The following is a 26,656-nucleotide window of genomic DNA, read 5'->3' as shown; positions in this document are numbered from 1 at the left end:
TGGGGGCAAGGGCAAAATCTAAGGTGATGAGTGTGTGCAGCAGGGTCTGCGTTGTAGCCCCATGAGTGGAGTTATGGATGACCACAAGAGAAGAGCATGAGAGAAGTCCCTCCTGTGTCAGCAGGTAGAGGGCCCGGGTCTGGGTGGGTTCCAGCTAGCCCCCACTAGGAGGGGAGTACCAACTAGTCTGGCCAGGCTGGGGAGCAACCCCAGGCCCTGAGGAATCCTGGACTGGAGGAGCTATGGAGCCTGGGCTTCCTGAGCGGGCTCTCTGCTCCCCCTCTGAGGGGCTGTCCCTGAAGAGGCAGACTATCCTGAGAGCCAGGGCCTTGAGGACTGAGACAGAGCCCAGTTTGCCTTGCTGAGGAGCTGGCCTCTTACACTCAGGGCCAGACAACAGGCCTAACTAACTTGGCCATCCCAGACCCTCTGCAGCCAGCCCAAGAAGTTTACCAATTTATATTTTAAAAATACAGCATTTTTCACATGGGCTTAAAAAATGGGGATGGTGGGTACAATGAAAAACATCATAGTTGTGTGGAGAACAGCCACAAAGTCACAGGCATGTAGACCCTTTAACCTATTGCATGCTTCTAGAAAGCCACACAAGCGCCCAGATCCAGGGCAAGGCAGCAGGCAGGGGTAGGTGCAAGCGAGGAGATCCTCCTGCTAAGAGTCTGGGGTCTCCTCAGGCTCCAAAGATGGGATGTCAGTCTTTATCTTTCAAGGTCTGCAGCAGCCTGTGGGGAGGACAGGAGAGGTGGCAACTCAGACCCCAGGGTGAAGGTTGCCCGGACAGCCTTCCTTCCCCCATGTGTCCACAAGTAACCTCTGCCCGAACTGCCGTCCTTTCCTTCTGGAAAGCTCGTTTGGTGGTGCCCCTTCCATCTCCAGAGGAAGATGCTCAGGAAGGCCCACCTGAGTTGGCCTTCGCCCTCTCCTCTTCCCTTTTGGGGTCTTGGAGGCTGGTCCCCTCAGGCTGCTGAGCTGTTGTTCGCTCAGGAAGGCCTCTCCATGCCCTTCGTGTCCCGGAAGGGGCCTTGCTTGGGGGCGGGTGGTCCTGTTTAGAGAGACAGGTTCCTGAGATGCTCAGAGAGCAGTTCAGAGGTTGGTTAGGACCCACCATCGCCCCCATTGTCAACAGAAGGCAGTTGTCCAAAAGTCTGGCTTGGGAGGTCTGGCCAGGGCAGGGGAGATTTCAGGGAGGAGTTAGGAGCAGGGAGCCATACCTCCACTCTGTCCCCAGGACCCCGCTGTGCTCCGCTGGATTTCTTCTTATGGGACTTGCCCCCTGAAGGACACTGATGCTGGGGATGCACGGTCCTATGGCCTTGGGCCCTCTCCCCAGAATCCCACTTTGGGGTGACTCTTGGAGTGGGGACCAGAGACTGCTACAACCCTTGCAGGCAACATATCCTTTCTGCTTTCTTAACTTAATATATAAGGAGTACCTTACCTTTGGGTGCCAGAGGTCCAGGATCCCCCTAAAATGGAACAGGGAATATTCAGGAATCAGCCGGGTTGGGACAGGGGTTGTTTTCCCTGGAGAAGCAGGACTCACACCCATCTTTCCAGATTAGTATAATCCTCCCCTAGGAAGCCTCTCTCTGCCCACTCCCTGCCAGGTCAGAGCCAACATCAAGGCCACCCTGCCTTGGGCTGCTCTACTAGCTGGGACCCTGAGATTCAGAGGAGGGGAGGGGCATAACATAGGGAAGGCTTAGACCCTCGGGGACAGTGTGACACGTGGGGTTCTAGGTACAGACCCCATCACCTGCCTGGCTATGACCCCCAGGTCTCTGCCACACCTGCTTCTTTGGGATCTCGGTTTACCGCTGTGAGCATTAGGACCAAACCTGGAACCAGATGGTACGGCCGTGCCGGTCCCGCAGGGAGCGCATGCCCACCATGCCATAGCACTGCAGCCAGGCTCGAAAGGGTGCAAAATCATCCTCCCCACTCGCCTGCCCATAGCCCTTGCCGCCTGTGGACAGAGGAGCCAGACAGAGGTTAGACGGCAGACTGAGGCTGGGAGGAGAGGGAGCCTGATGGACTAAGTCAGGGGCCAAGGCTCTCCCTTCTCCAGCTGTGTGACCTCTTCCCCACTCGGCCATGGCTTGCTCCTCCTGGAGTGGGGTTAATAATCCTTGCCCTGCCTGCCTCGTGGGCAGCTTGGAGGACAGACACCTGACAAGTGAGGAGGCCTAGTCCATTTAGCAACAACTAGGTCTACAAACTTCCATTCCCCAGGCAGGGAACCAGGCCCAGAGAAGGGCAGCAACTGCCCCAGGGTTATACACTATGCCAACACAGAGGTAGTCCGCTATCTTTGGCTCCCGGGCCTCACCCAGCTGGACCACTTCCTTGGGCACTGAGTGGCACAGCTCCAGCAGGTCTGGGTTCTGCAGCTTGGCCTTGATCTTCTGGCTCAGGGTCAACTTAGGGCTCTGGAAAAGGGGCAGGGCCACTCAGAAGGCAGCCGATCCATCGGGAGCAGACCTCCTCTGAGCTTGGCAGGACTCAGAGATGGTTCATCCCCCTCCTCCCCAATGCACACACACACATTGTAGAGAAGGGAAAACTAACACCTGCTTGGGTTACACGAGACACCAGCCCCAGCCCATACCCTATCGGGCCTCACTGGTAGGTGAGTGTGCCTCCTCCCCTGCACCCTCACCAGCCTGTGCTGCTTCAGTGCCTCCAGAACAGTGCGGGCCTTCTCAAAGGGGGGTATCCTCAGCCTACAGTGGGTAGAAAGAGGGAAACAAGCTAAGCAGTGGGGAATGTGGGCACCCAGCTAACCCAGCCCTCGTGTCCGTGGCCTGCATGCTAACCTGTATAGGATCTCTGCCCGCAGGTAGTTGCCAATGCCATTGAAGAACCTCTGGTCCAAGAGGGCCTCACAGATGGGCCGGTCAAAGACCTTGTCTGCTAGGTTTCGTAACACGTTCTCCCTGGAGGGACACAGCCTGGGCACATGACACCCGTTCTGCCCTCCCCTCCCCCCTCGCCATGGGTAAAGGATAGGACCTGGGAGAACCTGCTCCTAGGTATAAGGGGAAGGAAATTGGGAGTCCCAGTTCCCCTTTCCCAAGCCTCAGTGCTATTTTGGCAGGGATAACCTCAGTTTCCCTATCTGTTAAATGAGAACAATATGGGATTTTAATTCATTACAAAAGCAACGAGTTCAAGGGCACACATGAGTCTTACCTGTTGTGTGAATGCCACCAGAGTGCACCAGACTCCAGGCATTTTTGAAAGCAATGTGATCACAGGACTTCAGGTGTGCCTACAGTCTACAGCTCCCTAGCTAGGACTTCTGGATGTTTAGATATGAAGAGTTAACACTGAAGGGTCAGTTCTTCTCAAGACCTGAAGATTTTAATGAGGCTGCACTATCTCACACAGCAAGTGCGTGGGAGTAAGGGCTCCAGCAAGCCCTGTCCCACCGCTAAGGGTCATGGATCTCCTCACCACCGTGAAGAAATGTATCTTGTTTCTTTGTGGAAAAGCTCATGGCAAGACTAACTCAGTGATGGGCCTGAGAAGCATATGAAGTAGGGGACCAGAAGACAGTTCTGGAGTAAAGAAAAGAGTAGAGGTCAGCCTGGGTGACCAGCTCCCTGAGGGCTCCCCAGCTATAGGACAAGAAAACAACTAAGATGCTCATTCTGTGAGAGAAACCTCAGCCGCTGACAGAGTTCACCTGTGGGATGACTCCCCAGGAGAGGTGAGTGGAGGAATCCAGGGCCACAGATGTTTCCCTGTGGGTGCACTTGGGGTCCTGCCTAGGAAGGCCAGGAGTCAGTTGCCTCCTGTGGCACCAGACATGCCCTGACCCACCTCAGTGGGCAGCTAAGTCTCCTGAGGGTCAAGTGAAGGTGGACAGTCCCCAAGGAAGGGAGGATCTGCCAGATGTGCTCCAGGCCTTTGCATCTGTGGTGCTGGTCAGTTTGGATGCTCTTCCTCTAGAGCAGGGGTTCCCAACCTTTTTTTTTAGCCATGTCCCACCTGAGCATCTCAAACCCTGGTACCTCCCCTGTGACATAATTCTTAGTATTCACGTGGAGGAAGCCTAAAAGGCCGCTAACTTGTTCTAAATAAGCTTCCAAAGAACATGGCATCCATGAAAGAGAAAAATAAAAGAATGAAACGACAGTTGAAGTACTGAGGAAGAAATCACTAAGAAATGGTTTTAAAAATAATAATATGGCCGAAACCGGTTTGGCTCAGGGGATAGAGCGTCGCCCTGTGGACTGAAAGGTCCCAGGTTCGATTCCGGTCAAGGGCATGTACCTTGGTTGCGGGCACATCCCCAGTAGGGGGTGTGCAGGAGGCAGCTGATCGATGTTTCTCTCTCATCGATGTTGCTAGCTATCTATCCCTCTCCCTTCCTCTCTGTAAAAAATCAATAAAATATATTTAAAAATAATAATAATAATAATATGAAGTGATATAAAAACAGCAAATGAAGTTTCAAAATATAGAGAAATGAAATGCATAAATGTCACAATATATATTTATATGTTGTATATGAGGCCCCTAGAACCATAAGAAATGCCAAAGATTCACTGTTAATAACTCATTCTCAAGTTGTCCCCCTTAAAAATCAAGTTGCTCCCCTGTGGGTTGTGTGCCCCACATTGGGAACCCCTGCTCTGGAGCTTTGCATGGCTGGCTCTCAAGCAGGTCTCAGCTCAAATGTCACCTCCGAGAATGTGATCTTTCCTAATGTGCCTCCCCTCCCCCCCTTCCTCTTGGATTTGGATTTTTTTTAGAAATGCGTCTATATGAATTAATCTAGTTTGTTTCCTTGTCCTCCCTGCCCTGCCTGAACTTCAGCTCTTGATCTCTGCTGTACCCCCAACACCTATAGCAGGGCCTGGCACAAAACAGACTCATACCCATTTGCCTCTTTAGAGGAAGAAAAGTCGGCTGACACTGCCATCTTAAATGACCTGCCTCACATCCCAGGTAGGGCTGTTACCCCTCCCACAGGCAGAAGACAGTCAGTGAGGAGACCATGGGACACAGACCAGTGGGCAGACAATGTGGGAGACCACAAAACCGGATTCAGAAACCATGTCATTAGGCAGTTCCCTCCCCACCACCTTGAAACCCTTCCTTCCGGTTCAGCCTCCCTTCTTTGATGTCCAAGGGCCTCATGAGGGCACCAAGAAGCCGTGTGGACACTGACCCAGCCTCAGCCCCCACAGTGACTGTCTTCAGGGCATGCCTACCTATTCACCTCACCCCTTCCGCTTCCCGTACCAGTTTTGGGTTTTCACATCCGTTAGCTCCGGGAGCTGGCCCCAGGGAAATACACTGTGTTGGTCTACAGAGGGAGGGATGGAGGCTCAGAAGGGCCTGGGACCTGCCCCGCACCTACCTGAACTGTTCATACTCCAGCAAGACGCATGGCCCACGGCCTGGCTGCCACTCGCCGCTGAGGTCCCAGTGGCCAAAGCGGCGGATGTCCACGAAGCAGAGGGTGAGTGGGGGACCAGGAGGGGCCGTGTAAAAGCGCAGATGGGCATGGGGTGGTAGTGCATTGCTAGGTGCCAGCTGGAAGGATCCAGACATGCCGAAGTGGAAGATGAGGGCCAGTGGCTCCCGTGGGGGCTGGGCCCCAGGCAGGGGGCTCAGTGTCAATCGAAGCTCCTTGCCACGGGCTGCGGCTGAGATGTAGTAGGCACTGCTCTCAAAGGGCACCTCAGGGTTGCGGCTGATGGGTGACTTCTCCACACACCCCCCGAACACCAGCCCCCTGCATGCCTCGTTCACAAACCGGCTAGCCAGATGCAGCTCGGGGCCCTCAGGCATGGTGTGGGGGGAGGATGGCTGCGAGTTAGAACAGGTGAGCACCTTGCCAGGTAGGATTCATCACCCCGTTTTACAAAGGAGGGCCCTGCGAATCAGAGGGGATCGTGGACAGCTGGGTTTGGCAGGAAATTCTGCCGGCCTGGCCACAGCCCTTGGCCCCCAACTGAAGATGCTGGGAGAGCCCGGGGCACTGGTGAGTCCAGGCTGGGAGAGCGTGCCTGCCTTTGTTAACCTCCCATGAGCCCTCGCTGCCTTTAGAATAGAGTCCAGGTCCATTTCTTCCCAGGCTCCCCCTCGCTCCGAGCGCACCGCTCTTCCATCCCCCGCCTTTCCCTGCTGGCCCTCCCCGTCACCCTCCAAAGCAGCCTCCCCCACCCCCACCAGACCCGTTCTCTTCTTCAGGGCACTCCCGATCTGAAAGGGTGAGCTGTCTGCCTCCACCTCCACTTTTCTCCACGGAAGGCCGGCTTGTTCGCCCCGCCGCTCCGCACCCACCTCCTCTGTGGCCACAGCCCCCGCGGCAACGAGCAGGACCGGTCTGGGAGCTGGGAGCTGGGAAACCACGTTCGGAGAGGCTCCGCGGGCTGAGGGCGAGTCGGGACAGGAGGGGGTGCGGTGGTCTCCGGGTCCGTCTGCGCTGGGAGGGCTCCCAGAGCTCCCGGCCCAAGGTCCGGGGTAACAGGACACGCCCCGCTCGGCGTTTGGGCCCCAGGGGAACCTCCTCCTCTCCCCGCCCTGGCCGCGTGCCCTCCCCACCCCGACGCGGATCGGTCGGCGCTCTACGGCCCGCTCCCCCAGTCCCCACCGCTCACTCCCACCGCCGGTCCTCGGTTCACCCCGGCCGCCTTCCCCCCCAAAGCCGCCCAATCCGCCCTCTTCAGTCTGCGGTACACTCCGCCCCCCCGCCCCCCCCCCCCCCAGCCGTCTCCCGCCGCGTTCCCTGCGCCCCGCTCCCCCCCGCCGGCCTGCAGCCTAGGGGGTTCAGTCGAGGGGCGGAGCCGTACGGAAGGGCACCTCCGAACTGGCTGCTGCTCCAGCGCCCGCTGGGAAATGTAGTTCCTCGGGCAGGGGCCTAGGCCTTCGGGTTGGGGTTGGGGTCCCCGAGCTGGAGGTCGGGGTGTAGGACAGGCTTTGGGGCAGTCACCTGGCTGGGCGGGTGGCGCCTGCGGGATCCGGGATCAGGCCCGAGGTCCTGCGTCGCCGCTGTCTGTGGCTGGAGAAGTCACCAGGCTAGTGACGGGTCAGCACTCCCAGCCTGAAACAGCATCCCTGTCCCAAAGCAGAGGCCCTGCCAGATGTGCGCAGGGCGCACGCAGGGAGCGATAAACGCAGGCCCTGGGGACCCAGTGACACAAGTATCAACGCACAGTCACACATAACTTACAAACGGAATCATTTCCGCCCGTGGGTAAGAAATGCAGCCAAGCAGCAAAAAACAGGCGAGCAAGCAGAACCCAGGACAGATGGTTCTGTGGGGGTTGGGCCTCTGCAGTGACAGGCTGAGACCTCAGAGGTAGCCAGCAAAGAGGGGATGGCACATGCTAGGGGAATCGGAGCCACCAACACAGCTGTGGGCAAGAGCAGCAAGATGCTGCATGCAGCACATTGACTGCAGGATGAGGTGCACCCTACAAAATGGTACTATCTTTATTGGCACCTTCAAGGTTTTCGACAAGCATATGAAGTGGATCCTACGTGACAGATGAATTCAATAAGTCAAGCGGAAAGAAAAGAGAAGTGAGTCCTCATTCTGGAGCGGCTTCAAAGGGAGAACTTGGTCTCAGTGACAGTAGAGAGACCTCCTCCCAAAAATGCTGGCATTGCCCTAGTGCCACTTGCTGGAGCTATTGGGGGCCGGGGGATTGGTAGGGCTGCTGGCAAAGGAATCCTAGCTGATGTTCCCAGGTCCCTGCAGGACATGCCAGGCCAGGCCGTGGGGCCATCCCAACTCTAAATAAGAGGCACTGTTGCAGCTGCTGCCACTGCCAGTATTGTATGGGGCCCTAACCCAGTACAGACCTGGCCATGGGGGGGGGGGGGGGTCCTTCCCCACCTATGGATTGAGGGACACCCCTCCAGGCATGATGGTCCCACTTCCTGGTATGAGGCTTCTCACTGGCCCCCCTAATGGTATCCTCCTGGAGGAGGTACTTCAGTGGGCATGTCCCCTCCTGGAATGCAACCCCCTTCCCTAGGGATGTGAGGACTTCTTTGACCCCTGGCCACAGAGTTATGGAAGTAGCTTCTCAGAGGCATGGGCCCAGTTCCCCAGGGCCATCCTATCTAATAAAAGAGTAATATGCAAATTGACCATACCTCCACCACACCCACAAGCCACGTCCACAAACCAATCAGGAGTGAATATGCAAATAAACCCAACCAAGATGACTGCAGCCACAGAGAGCAGGAGGGAGGCTTGGGTTTCCCCAGCGATGGAGGAAGCCAAGCTTTCCGCCTGCCCTTGCCAGCCCAGGCCTCCGCTTAAGGCTCAAAGTTTCAATTATAGAAGATAAATAAATCCCAACAAAAATGGCAGCAGCCACAGAGCTGGAGAGAGCAGGAGGATAGGGTTGCCCCCAATGATGGAGGAAGCCAAGCTTTCTGCACACCCTGGCCTTCCTTGGCCTCTGATTAAGGCTACAAAGTTTCAATTATAGAAGAAAATAAATCCCAACAGAAATGGCTGCCGTCATGGAGCAAGCAGAAGACTTGGCTCCGCTCCAGGCTACAAAGTTTCAATTGTAGAAGATAAATAAATCCCAGATACCAGGGCCTCCGCTTGGGTCGCCGGGGGGCGTGGCCAGCCTGAAAACCACCACAGGCCCCTCACCCAGGCCACTCCACGCCCCAAGGGAACCCCCACCTGATCTGGGACACCCTTCAGGGCAAACCAGGTGGCCCCCACCCATGCACCAGGCCTCTATCCTATCTAATAAAAGAGTAATATGCAGATTGACCATCACTCTAACACACAAGATGGCTGCCCCCATGTGGTCAAAGATCCTGCCCCCATGTGGACATAAGATGGCCACCACAAGATGGCCAGCAGGGGAGGGCAGTTGGGAGGGACCAGGCCTGCAAGGGAGGACAGTTGGGGACGATCAAGCCAGCAGGGAAGGGCAGCTGGGAGGGACCAGGCCTGCAAGGGAGGACAGTTGGGGGGAACCAGGCCTGTAGGGGAAGGCAGTTGGGGGGGGGGGGACCAGGCCTGCAGGGGAGGGCAGTTAGGGGCAATCAGGCCGGCAGGGGAGCAGTTAGGCATTGATCAAACTGGCAGGGGACTGGTTAGGGGGTGATCAGGCTGGCAGGCAGAAGCGGTTAGGGGGCAATCAGGCAGGCAGGCAGGCAGGCAAGCGGTTGGGAGCCAGCAGTCCTGGATTGTGAGAGGGGTCCCAGATTGGAGAGGGTGCAGGCTGGGCTGAGGGACAACCCCCCCATGCACGAATTTCGTGCACTGGGCCTCTAGTATCATATAAATCCTTAGTATGTAGCCTAGTATCATAAATCCTTAGTATGTAGCCTTTTATAAAAAAAACTAGTAGCCCATTGTGCGGTATCATGCGCAGTAGGCTGGGAACTACAGTGTGCCGCCGGGAGCCGCACTGCTTCCACGGGAGGCAGGCCCATTGTCTCCTCTCCAGGCCTGTGCTCGGCTGCAGAGACTGTGGGCCGGCCTCCCTGTCCCCCAGAGGCCCTCTGTGGCCGGGGCGTTGCTGCAGCGATGAAGCAAGCATCCCACCCCAGCTGCTCCACACCCGCTGCCCAGAGGCCCTCTGTCGCCGTGGCGATGAAGCAAGCATTCCGCCAGGCTGCTCACGCTGCCCGCTCTCAATGGCAGCCCCCCCAGGACTGGGGGACTCCAGCGAGGATGAGGGGACTGGGTGCCGCCATCTTGTGGCTATGGGCGCCACCATCTTTGTGATGGAATGACAGTTAATTGGCATATTACCCTTTTATTAGATAGGAGGATACATATTTTTGTTGATTTTATTGATTTCAGAGAGGAAGAGAGAGGGAGAGATAGACACATCAACGATGAGAGAATCATTGATTGGCTGCCTCCTGCATGCTCCACACTGGGGATTGAACCTGCAACCCAGGCATGAGCCCTGACCGGAATCAAACCATGACCTGGTTCATAGGTTGACGTGCAGAGCCACGCCAGCCCAGCAGCATATAGCCTTTTGAGTCCAGTTTCTCTCTTTTTGTGTATTCTTTTAAAATATATAATAAATTTATTTATAAATTAAATAATTATAATTTACTGGAATGGTACCATGATGTATAGGCAGTCTATCTGTGGAAACACTTCTAAAACAAAACTATTATGAAATGCTGTATCTACTTGATACCTCTTTTAAAATTTTTTATTTTTAAATTAGTTTACTTTTAATACTTTGTATTGGTTTCAGGTGTACAACTAAGTAGTTTGTTTTCTTTATTTAAAAAATTATTTTCTTTTTTTTAAATATATTTTATTGATTTTTTACAGACAGGAAGGGAGAGGGATAGTCAGAAACATCGATGAGAGAGAAACATCCATCAGCTGCCTCCTGCACACCCCCTACTGGGGATGTGCCCGCAACCAAGGTACATGCCCTTGACCGGAATCGAACCTGGGACCCTTCAGTCCACAGGCCGACGCTCCATCCACTGAGCCAAACCAGTTTCGGCTAAAAAATTATTTTCAATTACAGTTGACATACGTTGAGTCTGGTTTCTTTCTCTTAGCATAATGCATTTGAGATTCCTCCAGATTGTTATACTTATCAGTTCATTCCTTTTTAATGCTGGGCAGTATTCCACTATGTAGACATACCAATGTGTTTATTTGCTTACCAGCTGAGGAGCATTGGGTTATTTGAGGTGATTGTTTGGCAATACACAAATACCCAGTTTCACATCACAGTCACTTTTACCATATGACTTTAGCATCCTTGATAATCCTGCCTCAATTAAGTACTTAATTAAGGAGTCACAAAATGGTTATTTTCTAATTCTGTTATTCCTTCAACATGGTTGGGATTTTTTTGTAAAGAAGAGCTTTACCTCATTTACTAGGGCTATATGGTTATCTTGAAATACAAAAAAGACAGGATAAATTTTAAATTCCTTTCCTTTAATGATCAATTTTCAGACTAAGAATTTGGTGCAATAACAACATCCAATGGTAACAAATTAGGATTGATTTGTGGGTGTGGTGTTTATTCCTGTGGGGGTGCAGGGACTTTTAATGGACTCAGATTTTAATTTTTTACAGTCAACATCTTTAAATCCATTGCAGTCCATATCCCTCCCTACCCCAATCCACCCCCATTATTGAAAGAGTATTTTATTAGGCATTGGGGCTATTCAAATATGGGACACAATTCTCATCCTTAAGAAACTCAGGCTGGGAGGAGAGAAAAAAATGGCGACGGATTAGAGTCGTGTTTGGAGTCTGGTCCTGGGGCGGAGAGTAGGAGCGACGGAGGTTCGCAGGGGGAGTGTATATTGGCAAGCCAAGGGACAGCTAAACTCCAGGAGAGGGCGGGGGAGTGCTGGCCAGGGTTTCCCTGACCGTGCAGCACCCACAGGGGCTGGGTCTCCTCCCGGAGCTGCGGGCTCCCCGTGCGCCTCGCCATCTTGCAAGGAAAGGAGGATTTTATTGGAAACCTGACTTTCCGCGACAACTGCAAACACTGAACAGCTGCGAGCACCAGAACACCGGTCCCCTATCGGCGCAAACATTCGGATTCAAAGGAACTCTTCACTGCACCACGGAAAGGTCAGATTTCGCCTGAAATAAGGTGTGGTTTCTAATCCCCGTGGTGGGAGGGAAGCACGCGAGCCGTAGGACCGGCGGGAACCGGGAGGTCTGTGCCTAGAAAAATCGGCGGCAGTTGGAGCTGCTGTGACCCGTGAATGTGGAAGGGGGTCCTCTGAGCTGCTAACAGAAGTGACCTCTTAAAAGCAACTCATTTTAATCTGACGAGGATGAACAGACTAAGAATTTTCAAAGGAGTGCGGGCTCCTTAGTCTGGCGCACAGACCCACTGTCCGCACACTTGGGCTCTTTCCAACTCTGATTACTAAGCCCAATACATAGGAAAGCCCAGGTGGAAAAACCCTGAAAGACTGCAGGGGGAAGTTGTTTTTCCGGAACCTGGGGAGCAGAGCTGGGAGTGACCATCAGAGAGGCAGCTCTGAGGCGCACACCTCCACAAACCTGTAGTAAGTGCCATAGAAGGGAAAAAAAAAAAAAAAAAAAAAAAAAAAAAAAAAAAAAAAAAAAGCTAGAGAGGCCCGGAAGTCAATTCAGAAACACTGCCACCCAGGGGCTGAAACGCTAATTGTCTCTGGTGTAATCAAAAATAAATACGAGAAATTAAGACACAGCTGGCTTAAAAAGCAGGACTGGCTTACAACACTGAGAAGCAGTGGAACGAAGCTGAACTGAAATACTGCCCAGACTGGGAAACAGGCATACCAAACAGAATAATAGAGGAAGTGAATGACAGCCTCTACTGCACATTTTAGTCTTCCTATTTTTTAATTTTTAATTCTTTTTTCAATTTTTTTTCAATTTTTTTATTCTAATTTTTTTATTTTCATTTTTTGCATCTTTTACTTAAGAAACTAAATGTTTTTCTTTTTCCTCACTCGATTTTCACCTTTTTAATTATTACATTTTTATTTTCAATCAGCATTATTATTACTATTATTTTACTTTTTTTTTTTCTTTAAATGTCATTTGATTTTCCCTTTCTTGTAATTTGGGATTAGTGTCCTACATTCTATTTGCATCTTTCCCTTACCCTATCTCAATGCTAGCATTTTGCCATCACTCTCCTCCTAACCTTTCCCCTTTTGGTCTCCTGTTTATCTTAACCCTTTCTGGCTATAGATTTTCCCTACTTTCTCAGTTTACCCTCTGCTAAAACTTCACCCTACTTATATATCGAATTCCCAACCCCCTGCTCCAAATCTATACATACCTCTCTCTACGCTACCTTAAAAAAATTATTTTTCTCTCTGGCCTTTTGTTTTTGTTTGCTTGAATGTTGATTGAATTTTTATGCTTTTTTATGAGATTGTTTTGATTATTCTTTTTGTTTGTTTGGATGGTTCTTTTGTTTGCTTTGTTTTTGTTTGTTTTTTACTTTTGTTTTCCCTTGCCTCACTTGATATTAGTTGGTGTTGCAGTTTGTATTAATCTCCAGGCTAGTGTTGCTGGAATTTGCTGGGATTAGTGGTTGTTCTAGTGGAGTCTACTCCCCATATATATAGTTTGTTCCCCTTTTCTCTCTTAGTATTGTTCTTGTCTCTCTTACTTTTTTTTCTTTTCTTTTTTTTTTCTGCTCTTTTCCCAAGTTCAGATTCACACTCTTTTTTTTTGTTGTTCTTTCTTTTTACTCTCCCTCTTCCACTCCTATTCCCTAATTTGTCTTTCTCTGGTGGTTACCTTTATTGGAGGTTATTAATATCGTGAATACAATTCTGTTCAGTGCCTTGTGTGTTGTGCCTGGTTGTGTTGTATTTTGTACCTTTAAATCAACGCCGGAGAGAGAGAACTATATAACCAGACGTCCGGAGAAGAGAGACCATGGGGAGACAAAGAAATAGCCCCCATAGGAAAGAGAAGCAGGCATCACCAGAAAAGGAAGTAAACGAATTAGAGGCAAACAACCTATCAGAGAAAGAATTCAGAGAAATGGTCATAAGGTGGCCGAAAAGGATGGAAGACAAATTCGACAATATGAGTAAGAACCAAGAGGAAATGAAGAAGAACCAAGAAGAAATGAAAAATGACATCGCTGCTGTAAAGAACTCAATAGAAAGCATCAAGAGTAGACTAGATGAAGCAGAGGACCGCATAAGTGAGCTAGAAGACAAGATGGAAAAAAATACCCAATTACAACAGCTTCTAGAAACAAAAATTAGAAAGCATGAGGAGAGCCTAAGGGAACTTCGGGACAACACAAAACAAAACAACATCAGGATAATAGGGGTACCAGAAGGAAAGGAAACGGAGCAAGGAATAGAAAACCTGTTAGAAGAAATAATAACAGAAAACTTCCCTATAATAGGGAAGAAAAAACCCACACAAATCCAAGAAGCTCACAGAGTTCCAAGCAAAATGAACCCCAAAAGACCGACGCCAAGGCACATTATAATTAAGTTGGCAAACACCAACCACAAAGTAAGAATCTTAAAAGCGGCCAGAGAGAGACAGACAGTTACATACAAAGGAACCCCCATCAGACTAGCAACTAACTTCTCAATAGAAACTCATCAGGCCAGAAGGGAATGGAATGAAATATACAAAGTCATGCAAAGGAAGGGTCTCAATCCAAGAATACTGTACCCAGCAAGGCTATCAATCAAAATTGAAGGTGAAATCAGGAGCTTCACAGACAAAAAAGGGCTAAGGGAGTTTATCACCACCAAACCAGCAATGAAAGAAATGCTAAAGGGTCTGCTGTAAAAAAGAAAGAAAGAAAGAAAGAAATAGGAAGCAAAGAAGGAACACAGGGGTATAGAATAAAAATGGCGACAAATAAGTGCCTATCAATAATAACTTTAAATGTAAATGGATTGAATGCCCCAATCAAAAGACACAGGGTAACAGATTGGATAAGAAAACAAAACCCATATATCTGCTGTCTACAGGAAACCCACCTCAAAAAAAAGGACGCATACAGACTGAGAGTAAAGGGATGGAAAAAGGTCTTCCAGGCGAATGGAAATGAAAAAAAAGCTGGGGTAGCAATACTTATATCTGACAAATTAGATCTCAAAGTGAAGGACATAACAAGAGATAATGAAGGCCACTTCATAATACTAAGGGGAGAAATCCAACAAGAAGAAATAACTCTGGTAAACATATATGCACCCAATACAGGAGCACCAAGATACATTAAAAAACTCCTGGAAGATATCAAAGGAGAGATTGACAGCAATACAATCATAGTAGGAGACTTCAATACCCCACTATCACCATTGGACAAATCCTCTAAACAAAAAATCAGCAAAGAAACATCAATCCTAAATGACTCACTAGACCAGATGGAATTAATCGACATCTTCAGAACATTACACCCCAAAGCCACAGAATATACATTCTTCTCAAGTGCACATGGGTCATTTTCAAAGATAGACCATATGTTAGGACATAGGCAAAGTCTCTCCAAATTCAAGAAGATAGAAATCATATCAAGTATCTTCTCAGATCACAGTGGCATAAAACTGGAAATCAACTACAATAAAAACAACCCAAAGAAATCAAACACATGGAGACTAAACAGCATGCTATTAAACCATGACTGGGTTACCAAAGACATCAAGGAAGAAATAAAAAACATCATGGCAACAAATGACAATGAAAACACAACAATCCAAAATTTATGGGACACAGCGAAAGCAGTCCTGAGAGGGAAGTTCATAGCTCTACAAGCCTACTGCAAAAAACAAGAAACAATGGTAATAAATTACCTAACCCTACAACTCAAAGAGTTAGAGAGAGAGCAACAAGAAAAGCCCAGTGTAAGCAGAAGGAAAGAAATAATAAAGATCAGAGCGGAGATAAACGACATAGAGACCAAAGAAACAATACAAAAGATCAACAAAAGCAAGAGCTGGTTCTTTGAAAGGTTAAACAAGATTGATGAACCTCTAGCCAGGCTCACCAAGAAGCAAAGAGAGAGGACCCAAATAAACAAAATCAGAAATGAAAGAGGTGAAATAACAACAGACCCCGACGAAATACAAAGGATTGTTACAAAATACTACGAACAACTCTATTCCAACAAACTGGACAACCTGGAGGAAATGGACATATTCCTAGACAAATATAACCTTCCAAGACTCAATCAGGAAGAATCTAAACAGCTCAACAGGCCAGTAACTATGGAAGAAATTGAAGCAGTCATCAAAAAGCTTCCGGCAAACAAAAGCCCGGGGCCAGACGGCTTCACAGGAGAGTTTTACCAAACTTTCAAGGAAGAACTAAAACCTATCCTCCTCAGACTATTCCAAAAAATTCAAGAGGAAGGAATACTTCCAGACTCCTTCTATGAAGCCAGCATCACCCTAATACCAAAACTGGATAAAGACAACACAATGAAAGAGAATTACAGACCAATATCCCTCATGAACATAGATGCCAAAATCCTCAACAAAATCCTAGCAAATCGGCTCCAGCAATACATCAGAAAGATCATACATCATGACCAAGTAGGATTTATCCCAGGAATGCAAGGATGGTACAATATCCGCAAATCAATAAATGTGATACATCACATAAACAAATTGAGAGATAAAAGTCACATAGTCATATCAATAGATGCAGAAAAAGCATTTGACAAAATCCAACACCCCTTCTTGATAAAAACTCTCAACAAGCTGGGAATAGAAGGATCATACCTCAACATAATAAAAGCTATATATGATAAACCCACAGCAAATATCATACTCAATGGGCAAAAACTAAAACCATTTCCCCTAAGAACAGGAACAAGACAGGGATGCCCACTCTCACCACTCCTATTCGACATAGTACTGGAAGTATTAGCTATCGCAATTAGGCAAGAAGAAGAAATAAGAGGCATCCAAATTGGAAAAGAAGAAGTGAAGCTGTCCTTATTTGCAGATGACATGATATTGTACATAAAAAACCCAAAAGATTCCATCAAAAAACTAATAGACTTAATAAATGAATTCAGCAATGTAGCGGGATACAAAATTAACGCCAAGAAATCTATGGCATTTCTATACACCAATAGTGAACTTACAGAAAGAGAGACTAAAAAAGCAATCCCATTTACCATCGCACCAAAAAAATTAAGATACCTAGGAATAAACTTAACTAAGGAGGTAAAAGACCTATACGCAGAAAACTACAGGACACTGAAAAAAGAGATAGAGGAAGACGTAAACAGATGGAAGAACATACCATGTTCATGGATTGGTAGAATCAACATCATTAAAATGTCCATACTACCCAAAGCAATCTACAGATTCAATGCACTCCCCATCAAAATACCAACAGCATATTTCACAGACCTAGAAAGAACTCTCCAAAAATTCATCTGGAATAAAAAAAGACCCCGAATAGCTGCAGCAATCCTGAGAAAGAAGAATAAAGTAGGAGGGATCTCAATACCAGATTTCAAGCTGTATTACAAAGCCACTGTTCTCAAAACAGCCTGGTACTGGCACAAGAACAGACATATAGATCAATGGAACAGAATAGAGAATCCAGATATCAACCCAAACCACTATGCTCAATTAATATTTGACAAAGGAGGCATGACCATACAATGGAGTCAAGACAGTCTCTTCAATAAATGGTGTTGGGAAAATTGGACACACACATGCAAAAAAATGAAACTAGATCACCAACTTACACCATACACAAAAATAAACTCAAAATGGATACAGGACTTAAACATAAGACGGGAAACCATAAAAATACTAGAGGAATCCACAGGCTGCAAAATCTCAGACATATGCCAAAAGAACTTCTTCACTGACACTGCCCCTAGGGCAATGGAAGCTAAAGAGAAAATTAACAAATGGGACTACATCAAAATAAAAAGCTTTTTTACAGCAAAAGAAACCATCAACAAAACAACAAGAAAGCCCACTGCATGGGAGAACATATTTGCAAATGCTATCGCTGATAAAGGTTTAATCTCCAACATCTACAGGGAGCTTATGCAACTTAATAAAAGGAAGATAAATGATCCAATAAAAAAATGGGCAACGGACCTAAACAGAATATTTTCAAAAGAAGACAGAAGGAAGGCCAAGAGACACATGAAAACATGCTCAAAGTCACTTATTATCCGAGAGATGCAAATCAAAACAACAATGCGGTACCATCTCACACCTGTCAGAATGGCTATCATCAACAAATCAACAAACGACAAGTGTTGGCGAGGATGCGGAGAAAAAGGAACCCTCGTGCACTGCTGGTGGGAATGCAGACTGGTGCAGCCACTGTGGAGAACAGTATGGAGTTTCCTCAAAAAACTGAAAATGGAACTCCCATTTGACCCAGTAATCCCACTCCTGGGAATATATCCGAAGAAACTAGAAACATCTATCAGAAAGGATATATGCACCCCTATGTTCATAGCAGCACAATTTACAATAGCTAAGATTTGGAAACAGCCTACGTGCCCGTCAGCAGATGACTGGATCAGAAAACTGTGGTACATCTACACAATGGAATACTATGCTGCCATAAAAAAGAAGGAATTCTCATCATTTGCAGCAACCTGGATGGAATTGGAGAATATTATACTAAGTGAAATAAGCCAGTCAATGAAAGAAAAATACCACATGATCTCACTCATTTATGGATAATAAAGAACATTATAAACTGATGAACAAAAAGATAGATACAGAGACAGTAAAGCAACAAACAGACTTTCAAATTACAGGGGGAAAGTTAGGGAGAGGTGGGGGAGATAAGAAATCAAACGAAGGACTTGTATGCATGCATATAAGCATAAACAATGGACGCAAAACTCTGGGGGGTGAGGGCATGTATGGGTGTGGGGTGGGGGGGGAATGGTAAGATATGTACACATATAATACCTCAATAAAAAAAAAAAACGCCAAAAAAAAAAAAAAAAAGAAACTCAGGTTGGGAAAAGAGGCAAATGAGTCAATAAAAAGTTACAACGCATTGTTACTAATTAATATTTACTAATGCAATGAGAGAAGTGTCTGGAATTCTGTGATAACATAGAAGTCTACTGTATCTATATTTTTACTCTTTTCAAGATTCCTTCTTTTATCATTTCCCTTCTATTTAGAGATTCTCCTATACACTTTTTATTTTTAGGTTAGGTCTGCTGGTAACAGATTATATTAGTTATACCTTTCACCTGAGAATGTCTTGATTTCCCTTTTTATTCTTGAGGTAATTTTCACTGAATATAAGATTCTGGGTTGACACTTTTCTTTCAGGGCCTGAAAAATGCTGTGCTTCCTCCTTCTGATGAGAAATCCAATTCTAATTATTTCCCCCTTATAGGTAAGGCATCACTTCTCTCTTGAGATTTTTTTTCTTTCCTTTAGTTTTCAGAAGTTTGATTATGATATATCTTGGCATGGGTTCCTCTGGGTTTGATCTATGTGGGGTCCATTCTGCTTAACTCTGTAGGTTTATCTTGTGCCATATTTGGGAATTTTTCAGCCATTATTTCAATACTTTTCTGTCCCACCCTCTTTCTCTTTACCTTCTGGAACTCTGTGATGACATGAATATTAGATCTTTTGTTATACTCCGTCCTACAGGTCCCCAAGGTGTTTGTGTGTGTGTTCCCAAGCTATTTTCTCTCTGTTATCCACATTGGGTAATTTCTATTGATCTTTCTTCTGCTGTTAAGTCCACCCACTGAGATTTTACTTTGGTTATTTAACTCTCAGTTCTAAAAATTCTCTCTGGTTCTTTTTATCTTCTATTTCTTTGCTGAGGCTTGAAGCATTTTTATGATGGCTGCTTTACAAATATTTGACATAGAATTCTAACATCTGAGTCATCTTAATGTTGGTATTGGTTGTCTTCTCATTCAAGTTGAGATTTTCTAGGTTCTTTGTATGAATGACTTTATAATTGAATCATGGACATTTGTGGAATTATGACTCTGGATCTTAATTGTCTCATTTAAAGCAGGTCTCTTCTGACACAGTGCCCGTGGGGAGGGGGAAACTGCCTCCTTACTGCCTTGGGAACCTAGGCCCCTGCTCAGCCTCTGCGGCAGGGGGAAGAGGAGCTGTTCTTGTGTGTGTGGCTGGAAGTGGCTTCTGTAAGATTTCTGTCTTGCTGAGCCTGGTCCTTTGGCTAGAGAGCAGGCTTTTTAAAAAAATCCTCACCTGAGATATTTTTTCCTTTGCTTTTCAGAGAGAGTGGAAGGAAAAGAGTGAGAAAGGGAAGGAGACAGACAGACAGACATTGGTGTGAGCAAGACACATCGACTGGCTACCTCCTGCATGTGCCCTGACCAAGGGTGGGAAGCGAACCACAACCCAGGTATGTGCCCTCAATTGGGAATCAATGTGCCCTTTTGGTGACAGGGCAGATGCTCTAACCACTGAGCAACCAGCCAGGGAGAGAAAGCAGGCTTTTGTTGGGGCTTTTTTTTTTTTTTGGGTTTCTGTGCTAGCTTCTCTAGCACCCAGCTCAAGATACATGAAGCAAAAAGAAAATCTACGTTTCTGAAAGGTAGAGGGAAGGGAGACTGGCTATGATATGATACTCAGGACCTAGAAAACACAACAAAGTATGTTGTGTCTCTCTCACATCAATGTCTGTCTGTCTAGCTCTCTCTCTCTCCTTCCCCTCCTCCCTTTCTCTCTCTGAAAGCAATGGAAAAAATATCCTCAGTTGAGGATTAAAAAAAAAAAAAGCCTGCTCTCTCCAGCCGAAGAAACAGGTTAAGCAAGAGATCTTACGGATTGTTTTATATGTAACTAGAGGCCCGGTGCATGAAAATTCATGCACTGGATGAGGGGCCCCTCAGCCTGGCCTGCCCCCTCTCACAGTCCGGGAGCCCTCAGGGCGGGAGGCGACCCAGTGATCAGGGGAAGGTGACGCCCCATCCCACCTCTGCTGCTGCCACTGCCGGTAGCACAAGCCTCGGCAGGCCTGGTTACCTGAGCCTCGGCAGGCCCTGGGCGGCCGCCATCCGAGGCTTGCCTACACCTCGGGCTGCCCTGGGAGGCCGGGCAGCTACCCTCCGAGGCTTGCCTGTGCCTTGGGCTGGCCCTGGGTGGTTGGAGGGACTGGGGGACTTGGGAGGCAGGTGTGTGTGGAGCGGCCGGACCCGCCTGGGGGCGGGCCTGGCCATGCTGAGGGAACTGGGCGCCGCCATCTTTGAGGGCGTGACAGTCAATCAGCATATTCCCTCCTCATTGGCTGTGGGCACCACCGTCTTTGTGAGGGTGTGATGGTCCATTAGCATATTCCTTCTTTAATAGATAGGATGCCCAAGGGTTTAGCTGTACTTAGTGGAGGAATCAGGAAAAGCACATCTGCTCCATTATTCCAGCAAAGTCAGGAACAGTCAGTCCGTAGCCTTTGGATGCTTGACCTTTTGCACTCGGATGGCGAGTGTGACTCCACACGGTTAGCATCGGTAGCAGCTCGAGAAAAAAGCAAGCGAGTGCAAAGGGTTAAACTACCCAGTCTTTGGCCAGCTGGCTCTTTGACAGGACTCATTATTCTTTGCTTCCCAAGATGTTATAGGCTCACTTTGTGCTCTCCCTCCCCCAGCCTTGGGATCAGTCTTTCCTACCAGGAGCCCTGTTGGGTTAAGCCAGTCCTGGGAGGCCATCTGTTTTACTCTGCTCAGGCTGATAGAACAAAATGTCATAGATTGGGTGGTTTCAACAACAGACATCTATTCCTAGTTCCATAATTTTTGGAAGTCCAAGATCAAGGACCTAGCAGATTTAGTTCCTGGTGAGACAGCTGTCTTCTTGCAGTGTTCTCATGAGGCCTTTCCTTGGCACATGGTTGTACAGAGTGTGTGTTTCTCTTCTTATAAGGGCACTAAACAGGGCACGTCATAAGGGTCCCACTTCTTGACCTCATCTAAACATCATTACCTCCCAAACACGCCACCTCCTAAAACCCTCTCACTGGGAGTTAGGGCTCCAACATATGAATTGAGGGAGGGGGCACATTCAGTCCATAACCACTCTTGCCAATGAGTGGTTCAGGCATGCGCCCTTCTCTCTTCCTACTGAAGATAAGATGGCAGGTAGACAAGAGTTCTCTACTTTCTCTACTTGGGCATCTGGCACTGGGCCACCACTTGCTGCCAACCTACGGACCAGACCACACAGAGAGGGCAGAGCCAAGAGCATCACAGGACTGGGAACTAGAACCCCGATTTCTCCCATCTACAGATTTTGGTTCCGTTTTGGTCCTCCATCTGCCTCACCCCTGATCTGCCTCAATCAGCAGTTGAAAAGAGAATATGAGGGATTTGCCAATTACTTGGTCTCACAAAAACCTTTGATCTGAACCTAAAAAACCTACGCACACATTCCTTTACACTCCTCTTTATTCTTCCTTCTTGGAAAAACCATCAACAAGTATCTTTATGGGGGAGGGAAGACAATTCTGGAAAAGTTCTCAGGATTGCTGTGCTGAATTTTCAGGTAGGAACCTAGAAAGCCAGAGATCCAGGAGGCCAGGCCTCCAGGGTCCTGAAGAGAAGTTCGAAGGGCAGCAACTTCACTCGGGTAGGGTAGCTCCATGTGGGCCACCAACTCTTCTCCTCAGCCCAGGGAGCTCATCAGGGTCTGGGCCTGCTTCAGTTCTGCCAGGGAAGAGGTAAGCAGGTGGGCAGCAGTCAGGTGGGATCTGAGGGCCCCTAACCTCTCCAGGTACAGCTAAGCCTTCTTACCTGCCAGGAGGACCTGGAACTTGTCTGCTGAGAGGGACAGGGCAACAGGCTGGGCCGGGGCCTCCGGGGCAGTTGCCACGTCCAGCCGCAGGTGTACCACTGGCTCTTCCACAGACTGGAGCAGGCTGGAGCTCATGATGTAGTCTACCCGCCAGCCTGTGCCCGCCAGCCTGTTTACTGAGACAGCGTGGGGCTCTCAGACGCACGGCAGGTGAGCCACACAGTCCTCAGCCCAGCCCCTGGCTCAGTCTACAACCCTTCAGGTTGTATGGCTTTGGGGAAGCTCTTGTTCCTTTGACCTCTGACCCACAGCATGTGCTCAATAATTGGGAGCTCAGATTATCCACAGATCTCAGAAGAAAGAAACCTGGCTAGAGTCAGAAGTCCTGGCTCTGTGATTGTGACATGTGACCATGAGTAAATCTTCTGAGAACAAGCACAGCCCATGCTACATGTACCTTCTAGAATAACCCCAAACCGCAACTTGTCCGACTCCACACTCACCACGCAGGCTGCAGGCCCGCAAGTACTCCTGCAGGGGGCTTTGCTTCTCTTCATAACAGCGACACAGGCTGGCTGCATGCTCTGGGGGCAGAATGGAGGTCCCTGAGGTAAGCAGGTGGCTGCTCGGGCTGCTCAGAGGGCAGGTATCAGGCTCCTGGCCCAGAAAGGGCAGGGTGCATCTCATGGTCACATGGTCTGGCCAGGGTGCACCTCATGGCAGCCCTTGGCCTGCCCAGGTCCCATACCTTTAGGCAACCCCAGCTGCTGCAATTCACTGGACAAGGACTCGCCATCCACGCTATGCTTGGCCGCACTGGAGAGGATGAAACTCAGTACTGCCACAGTGGCTTTCACATCGCCCAACTCTGGGGAGATCATGGGGGGTGGGAGGTGTCACTATAGCCCAGCTACCTCCTTGTTGCCCTACTCTCTTCAGCTCAGAGCCCCCAGGCCTCCTTGAGCCTTGAGCATTGCTACTGCAGGCAGAGGACACTGGGGGTACACTGTCAATGTCTTCTCCTCAGGTTCCTCTGCTGAGGCAGGTGGGTCAGGGTGAGCTGCTGGGAAGAGGGGTCTCTGTACAGGTCCCAGGCCAAGTAGCCAGAGTTGCCCAAAGTCCGTGGACTCAGTGGGGTACTCACCAAACCTGGCATCAGCAGTGAGCTTCTGGACCTTCTCGTACTGTGGGGAAGGGAGGCCTATAAGGTTGCCAGACCCCTGCTTGCCACTCCCTTACCCCCAACCGCCTGGATCCTGTGGTAAGGATGGGCAGGAGGCTGATCACCCACCTCCCTGGGTTTGGTGTACTCCCAGGGTTGTGGGACAAGGGGGTGCTGGACCAGGCACTCACATCCATCCCCAGACCCAGAAGCTCCTGCAGCACCTGACCGCACAGCAGCCTCAGCTTCACGGAGGACTGGAGGGAAGGCCCAACATCAGCCCGATGGCCCTCATCCCTCCATGCTGGGGCTGCTCACAAGGTCATCCATGTGAGCAGGCACACAGCATGCTGGGATGGGCTGAGAGCACTGAGGCCCACACCCTCAACTCCCAGGGTCCCCATCCCCCATCCCTCTGTCACCCCAGCCCCCAAGATGACCCTGTGCACTCAACAATCTTGGCAAGTGTGCTGATCTCTGCCAGGACCCAGTCAGGACAGTCCAAATCACCACAGAACCGGAACCTCTGCAAGGGAGTAAGACAAGTGGTCAGGCTGGAAGGAGGAGTGAGCTGTGGCCAGGTGTCTCCCACACTCCTGTTCCTCAGGGAGCCGCTTGCTCTCCCTGATTATCAGGCTGTTGGGAGAACCCCCTCCCTGACCCACCCTGCCACCAAACTTTGTTCTGATGCCTATCCCAGGCATTCATCGGTTCGGCAAACACTGACTGGGTGCCTCCTCTGTGGTAGATCCCACAGAACAAAATAAAGTCCCTGGCCTCATAGCCAGTGACCTCTCTCACTTCCTTTTCCTCCCTGGCTCCAGCCACAATGGCCTCCCTGCTGTTCCTGTTACCCCAGGCACTCTCCCACCACTGTCCTACGGTTTGCTTGCTCTCATTTCATTCAGATCTCTGCTCAAATGACACCTCTCTGATGGCCCTTTTCTGAACATACTTTCTAAAATAGCCCCTTACACGAGGAAATTTCAGGGGCCCAGTGGTGTGTTCATTAGCTTGATCCTGAAAACCTTTTCATGAGCCATACATGTCAAAATATATTGAACTGTATATTTACACACGTGTTGTTCTCAATAAAGCTGTTAAAAAATAAAAATCACTCTTTACTATCATGCTCTAGCTCCTTATGCTTCTTGCTGGATTCCCACAGCATATATCACATTTTGTTATTTACCCGCTCCTCTGTTGGAATGCAAACCCACCCTGTCAATCATGTCTTGCCAGTATCCTCCACTCCCCTGATCAGTTGTCCTTACTGCCTGGCAAAGGTCCAACCCACAGCATTCTACATGTCCATCTTGCCACATCTCTACCGGGCGGGAACAAACCCCACGCCCGAACGCTCTTCCCACTGAAACCTGCTTCCCCTACTGAGTTTCCCACTCCACTGAGCACAGCCACCTGGGAACCAAAGCCCAACACCTCCCTCTCCTTTTCCTCAAGCACTTAATCCCTGAGCCCTGTCTATCTCCACTTTCCACCCTAATTCCGGTCCCCACCCTCTCCTGGGGCTCTCTGCTCCCCTCCTGCTCCCTCCACAAACTGACCAAAAGGATATTCCTAACTTGCCAGTGCCCTCTTCCTAAAGTCCAAACGTGGCTCTTAAGACCCAGCAAGCGTTGGCCTCTGCTTACCTGTCCAGCCTCATCTTTCACTAACCTTCGGCTTACACTCTTCCAGTTGGGGTAATGCATTCATTTCCAGGGAGCCATGCTCTCTGACCCCTGGGGTCTGTGAATGTGCTCGCCCCTGTCTGAGGGTACCGCCCCCACCCCCATGACTCCTAAGCCCGGTACACAAACCGCACTGCCAGGAGCCAGCTTTCTCCCCGGCCCAGGCCCTCGGGCTGCTTTCCTATCACTGTGCTCAAGGTTCAGTTGGTCTCTTCCCCTCAGGTCTTAACCATGACTGCCAAGTGAAGCCTCCGATTTGCCCTTCCTTCCTGCGCTGCAGTCTCCGTGCGCAGCACAGTGCCTGGTGCAGAGTACGCACTCAGCGTCGGTGGAAGGAAGGAATGGAGGGGCTGGGAAGTCCCGGCCCAAACTGCTTTCTGGCTCTGGGAAGAGAGATGCAGCTTAACAGGAATTAGACTGAGCCTGATTTCTTTTGTTGTTAATCCTCACCTAAGATATCTTCCATTGATTTTTAGAGAGAATGGAGGGGGGGGGGGGGGGAGAGAGAGAGAGAGAGACATCGATGTGAGATGGACACATCCCTGGCCGCCTGCCTAGACCAGGGCCGGTGGAGCCTGCAGCCCAGGAACATTCCCTTGACCAGAACAGGAACTGTGATCCAGGCCCACACGCTCTGACCACTGAGCAAACCGGCTAGGACTGGACTGAGCCTAATTCTGAGTAAGTTCTGGTCCAGGTCCTGGGACCGGGGGCTGAAGCGGGCAACTCTGGGAGGTCCTGCTGGAGCCGGGAGGCCTGCACGGACTGCCACTGCGAGCCAGCCCCGGGCCCGTCCCTCAGCTCAGGCCCTCCCTCCCTCCCTCCCTCCCTCCCTCCCTCCCTCCTTCCTTCCATCAGGAAGCGCCGGGCTCCCCCCGCCGGCCGGTCCTGCCCGCCGGGCTGCGGGGTCGGCGGGCGGAGCGACTGCACCCAAGGGTTTGCCGAGGTGCCAGCGCGGCCTCCCCATCTCCTCGCACCCGCGCCTCACCCTCCCGAAGGGGCAGCCACGAGATCTGGGGGACCCTGCCCTGCCCGCCCAGCATCACCGGCTTCGTAGCCCCTTTTCCTCACCATAGCGCCAGGAAGCCCGCCCGGGACTCTCCTTCCGGTAGCTCCGGTCAGAGGACGTAAGGTCACGTGGCGCGGCGCGGGGCGGGGCCTCCTCGGACGGGGCGGGGCCTCCTCGGGAGGGGCGGGGCCTCCTCGGACGGGCGGGGCCTCCCGGACGGGGCGGGGCGGGGCCTCCTCGGGACGGGCGGGGCCTCCTCGGACGGGCGGGGGCGGGGCCTCCTCGGGACGGGCGGGGCCTCCTCGGACGGGCGGGGCCTCCTCGGACGGGCGGGGCCTCCTCGGACGGGCGGGGCCTCCTCGGACGGGCGGGGCCTCCTCGGACGGGCGGGGCCTCCTCGGACGGGCGGGGCCTCCTCGGACGGGGCGGGGCCTCCTCGGGAGGGGCGGGGCCTCCTCGGACGGGCGGGGCCTCCTCGGACGGGCGGGGCCTCCTCGGACGGGCGGGGCCTCCTCGGACGGGCGGGGCCTCCTCGGACGGGCGGAGCCTCCTCGGGAGGGG

The 26,656-nt window shown here is 50.1% G+C and overlaps 2 protein-coding genes across 11 annotated transcripts; both read right to left on the bottom strand.

The window, feature by feature from the left end:
- Positions 1-134: 134 nt before the first annotated feature.
- NEIL1 (nei like DNA glycosylase 1) lies at positions 135-6,624 on the bottom strand. 9 transcript variants are annotated; one of them, XM_079768136.1, is made up of 10 exons: positions 6,319-6,624; positions 5,390-5,908; positions 2,835-2,954; positions 2,627-2,741; positions 2,348-2,447; positions 1,857-1,984; positions 1,457-1,484; positions 1,230-1,291; positions 919-1,060; positions 147-740 (listed from the first exon to the last, which is right to left on the bottom strand). In XM_079768136.1, exons 2-10 carry the CDS (start codon positions 5,821-5,823, stop codon positions 724-726), a joined length of 1,146 nt encoding a protein of 381 aa, XP_079624262.1. In that variant the 5' UTR covers positions 5,824-5,908; positions 6,319-6,624; the 3' UTR covers positions 147-723. The 9 variants fall into 9 exon arrangements, 7 of the variants coding, with proteins under 7 accessions (XP_079624264.1, XP_079624267.1, XP_079624265.1 ...); XR_013813387.1 differs by having other exon boundaries at positions 145-740; positions 830-1,060; positions 5,390-6,624; XM_079768135.1 differs by having other exon boundaries at positions 148-740; positions 5,390-6,624.
- A 15,235-nt stretch (positions 6,625-21,859) lies between these two features.
- Positions 21,860-26,281, bottom strand: COMMD4 (COMM domain containing 4). Of its 2 annotated transcripts, none has more exons than XM_079768134.1 (8): positions 25,048-26,142; positions 23,850-23,921; positions 23,587-23,652; positions 23,378-23,417; positions 22,982-23,101; positions 22,737-22,817; positions 22,233-22,409; positions 21,860-22,145 (listed from the first exon to the last, which is right to left on the bottom strand). In XM_079768134.1, the coding sequence occupies exons 1-8, from the start codon at positions 25,105-25,107 to the stop codon at positions 22,105-22,107; spliced, it is 657 nt and encodes a 218-aa protein (XP_079624260.1). In that variant the 5' UTR covers positions 25,108-26,142; the 3' UTR covers positions 21,860-22,104. The 2 variants fall into 2 exon arrangements, with proteins under 2 accessions (XP_079624260.1, XP_079624259.1); XM_079768133.1 differs by lacking the exon at positions 25,048-26,142 and adding an exon at positions 26,158-26,281 and having other exon boundaries at positions 21,862-22,145.
- Between the last annotated feature and the right edge of the window lie 375 nt (positions 26,282-26,656).

This window comes from Cnephaeus nilssonii, assembly GCF_951640355.1.
Source record: "Cnephaeus nilssonii genome assembly, chromosome: 4".
NCBI lineage: Eukaryota > Metazoa > Chordata > Mammalia > Chiroptera > Vespertilionidae > Cnephaeus > Cnephaeus nilssonii.
Note: the sequence above shows the minus strand (reverse complement) of the source record. Positions and strands in the feature narration are given on the sequence as shown.

Excerpts from the sequence above, each read along its gene's own strand:
- NEIL1 (XM_079768136.1), bottom strand. The coding sequence starts at position 5,823 with ATGCCTGAGGGCCCCGAGCTGCATCTGGCTAGCCGGTTTGTGAACGAG. Across the intron at positions 1,985-2,347 it reads CAAGGAAGTGGTCCAGCTGG|GCGGCAAGGGCTATGGGCAG; the intron begins GTGAGGCCCGGG and ends CTCTGTCCACAG. Across the intron at positions 1,061-1,229 it reads GTCCTGGGGACAGAGTGGAG|GACCACCCGCCCCCAAGCAA; the intron begins GTATGGCTCCCT and ends CTCTCTAAACAG.
- COMMD4 (XM_079768134.1), bottom strand. The coding sequence starts at position 25,107 with ATGCATTACCCCAACTGGAAGAGTGTAAGCCGAAGGTTAGTGAAAGAT. Across the intron at positions 23,922-25,047 it reads TGAAAGATGAGGCTGGACAG|AGGTTCCGGTTCTGTGGTGA; the intron begins GTAAGCAGAGGC and ends ACTCCCTTGCAG. Across the intron at positions 23,418-23,586 it reads TTCTGGGTCTGGGGATGGAT|TACGAGAAGGTCCAGAAGCT; the intron begins GTGAGTGCCTGG and ends CCTTCCCCACAG.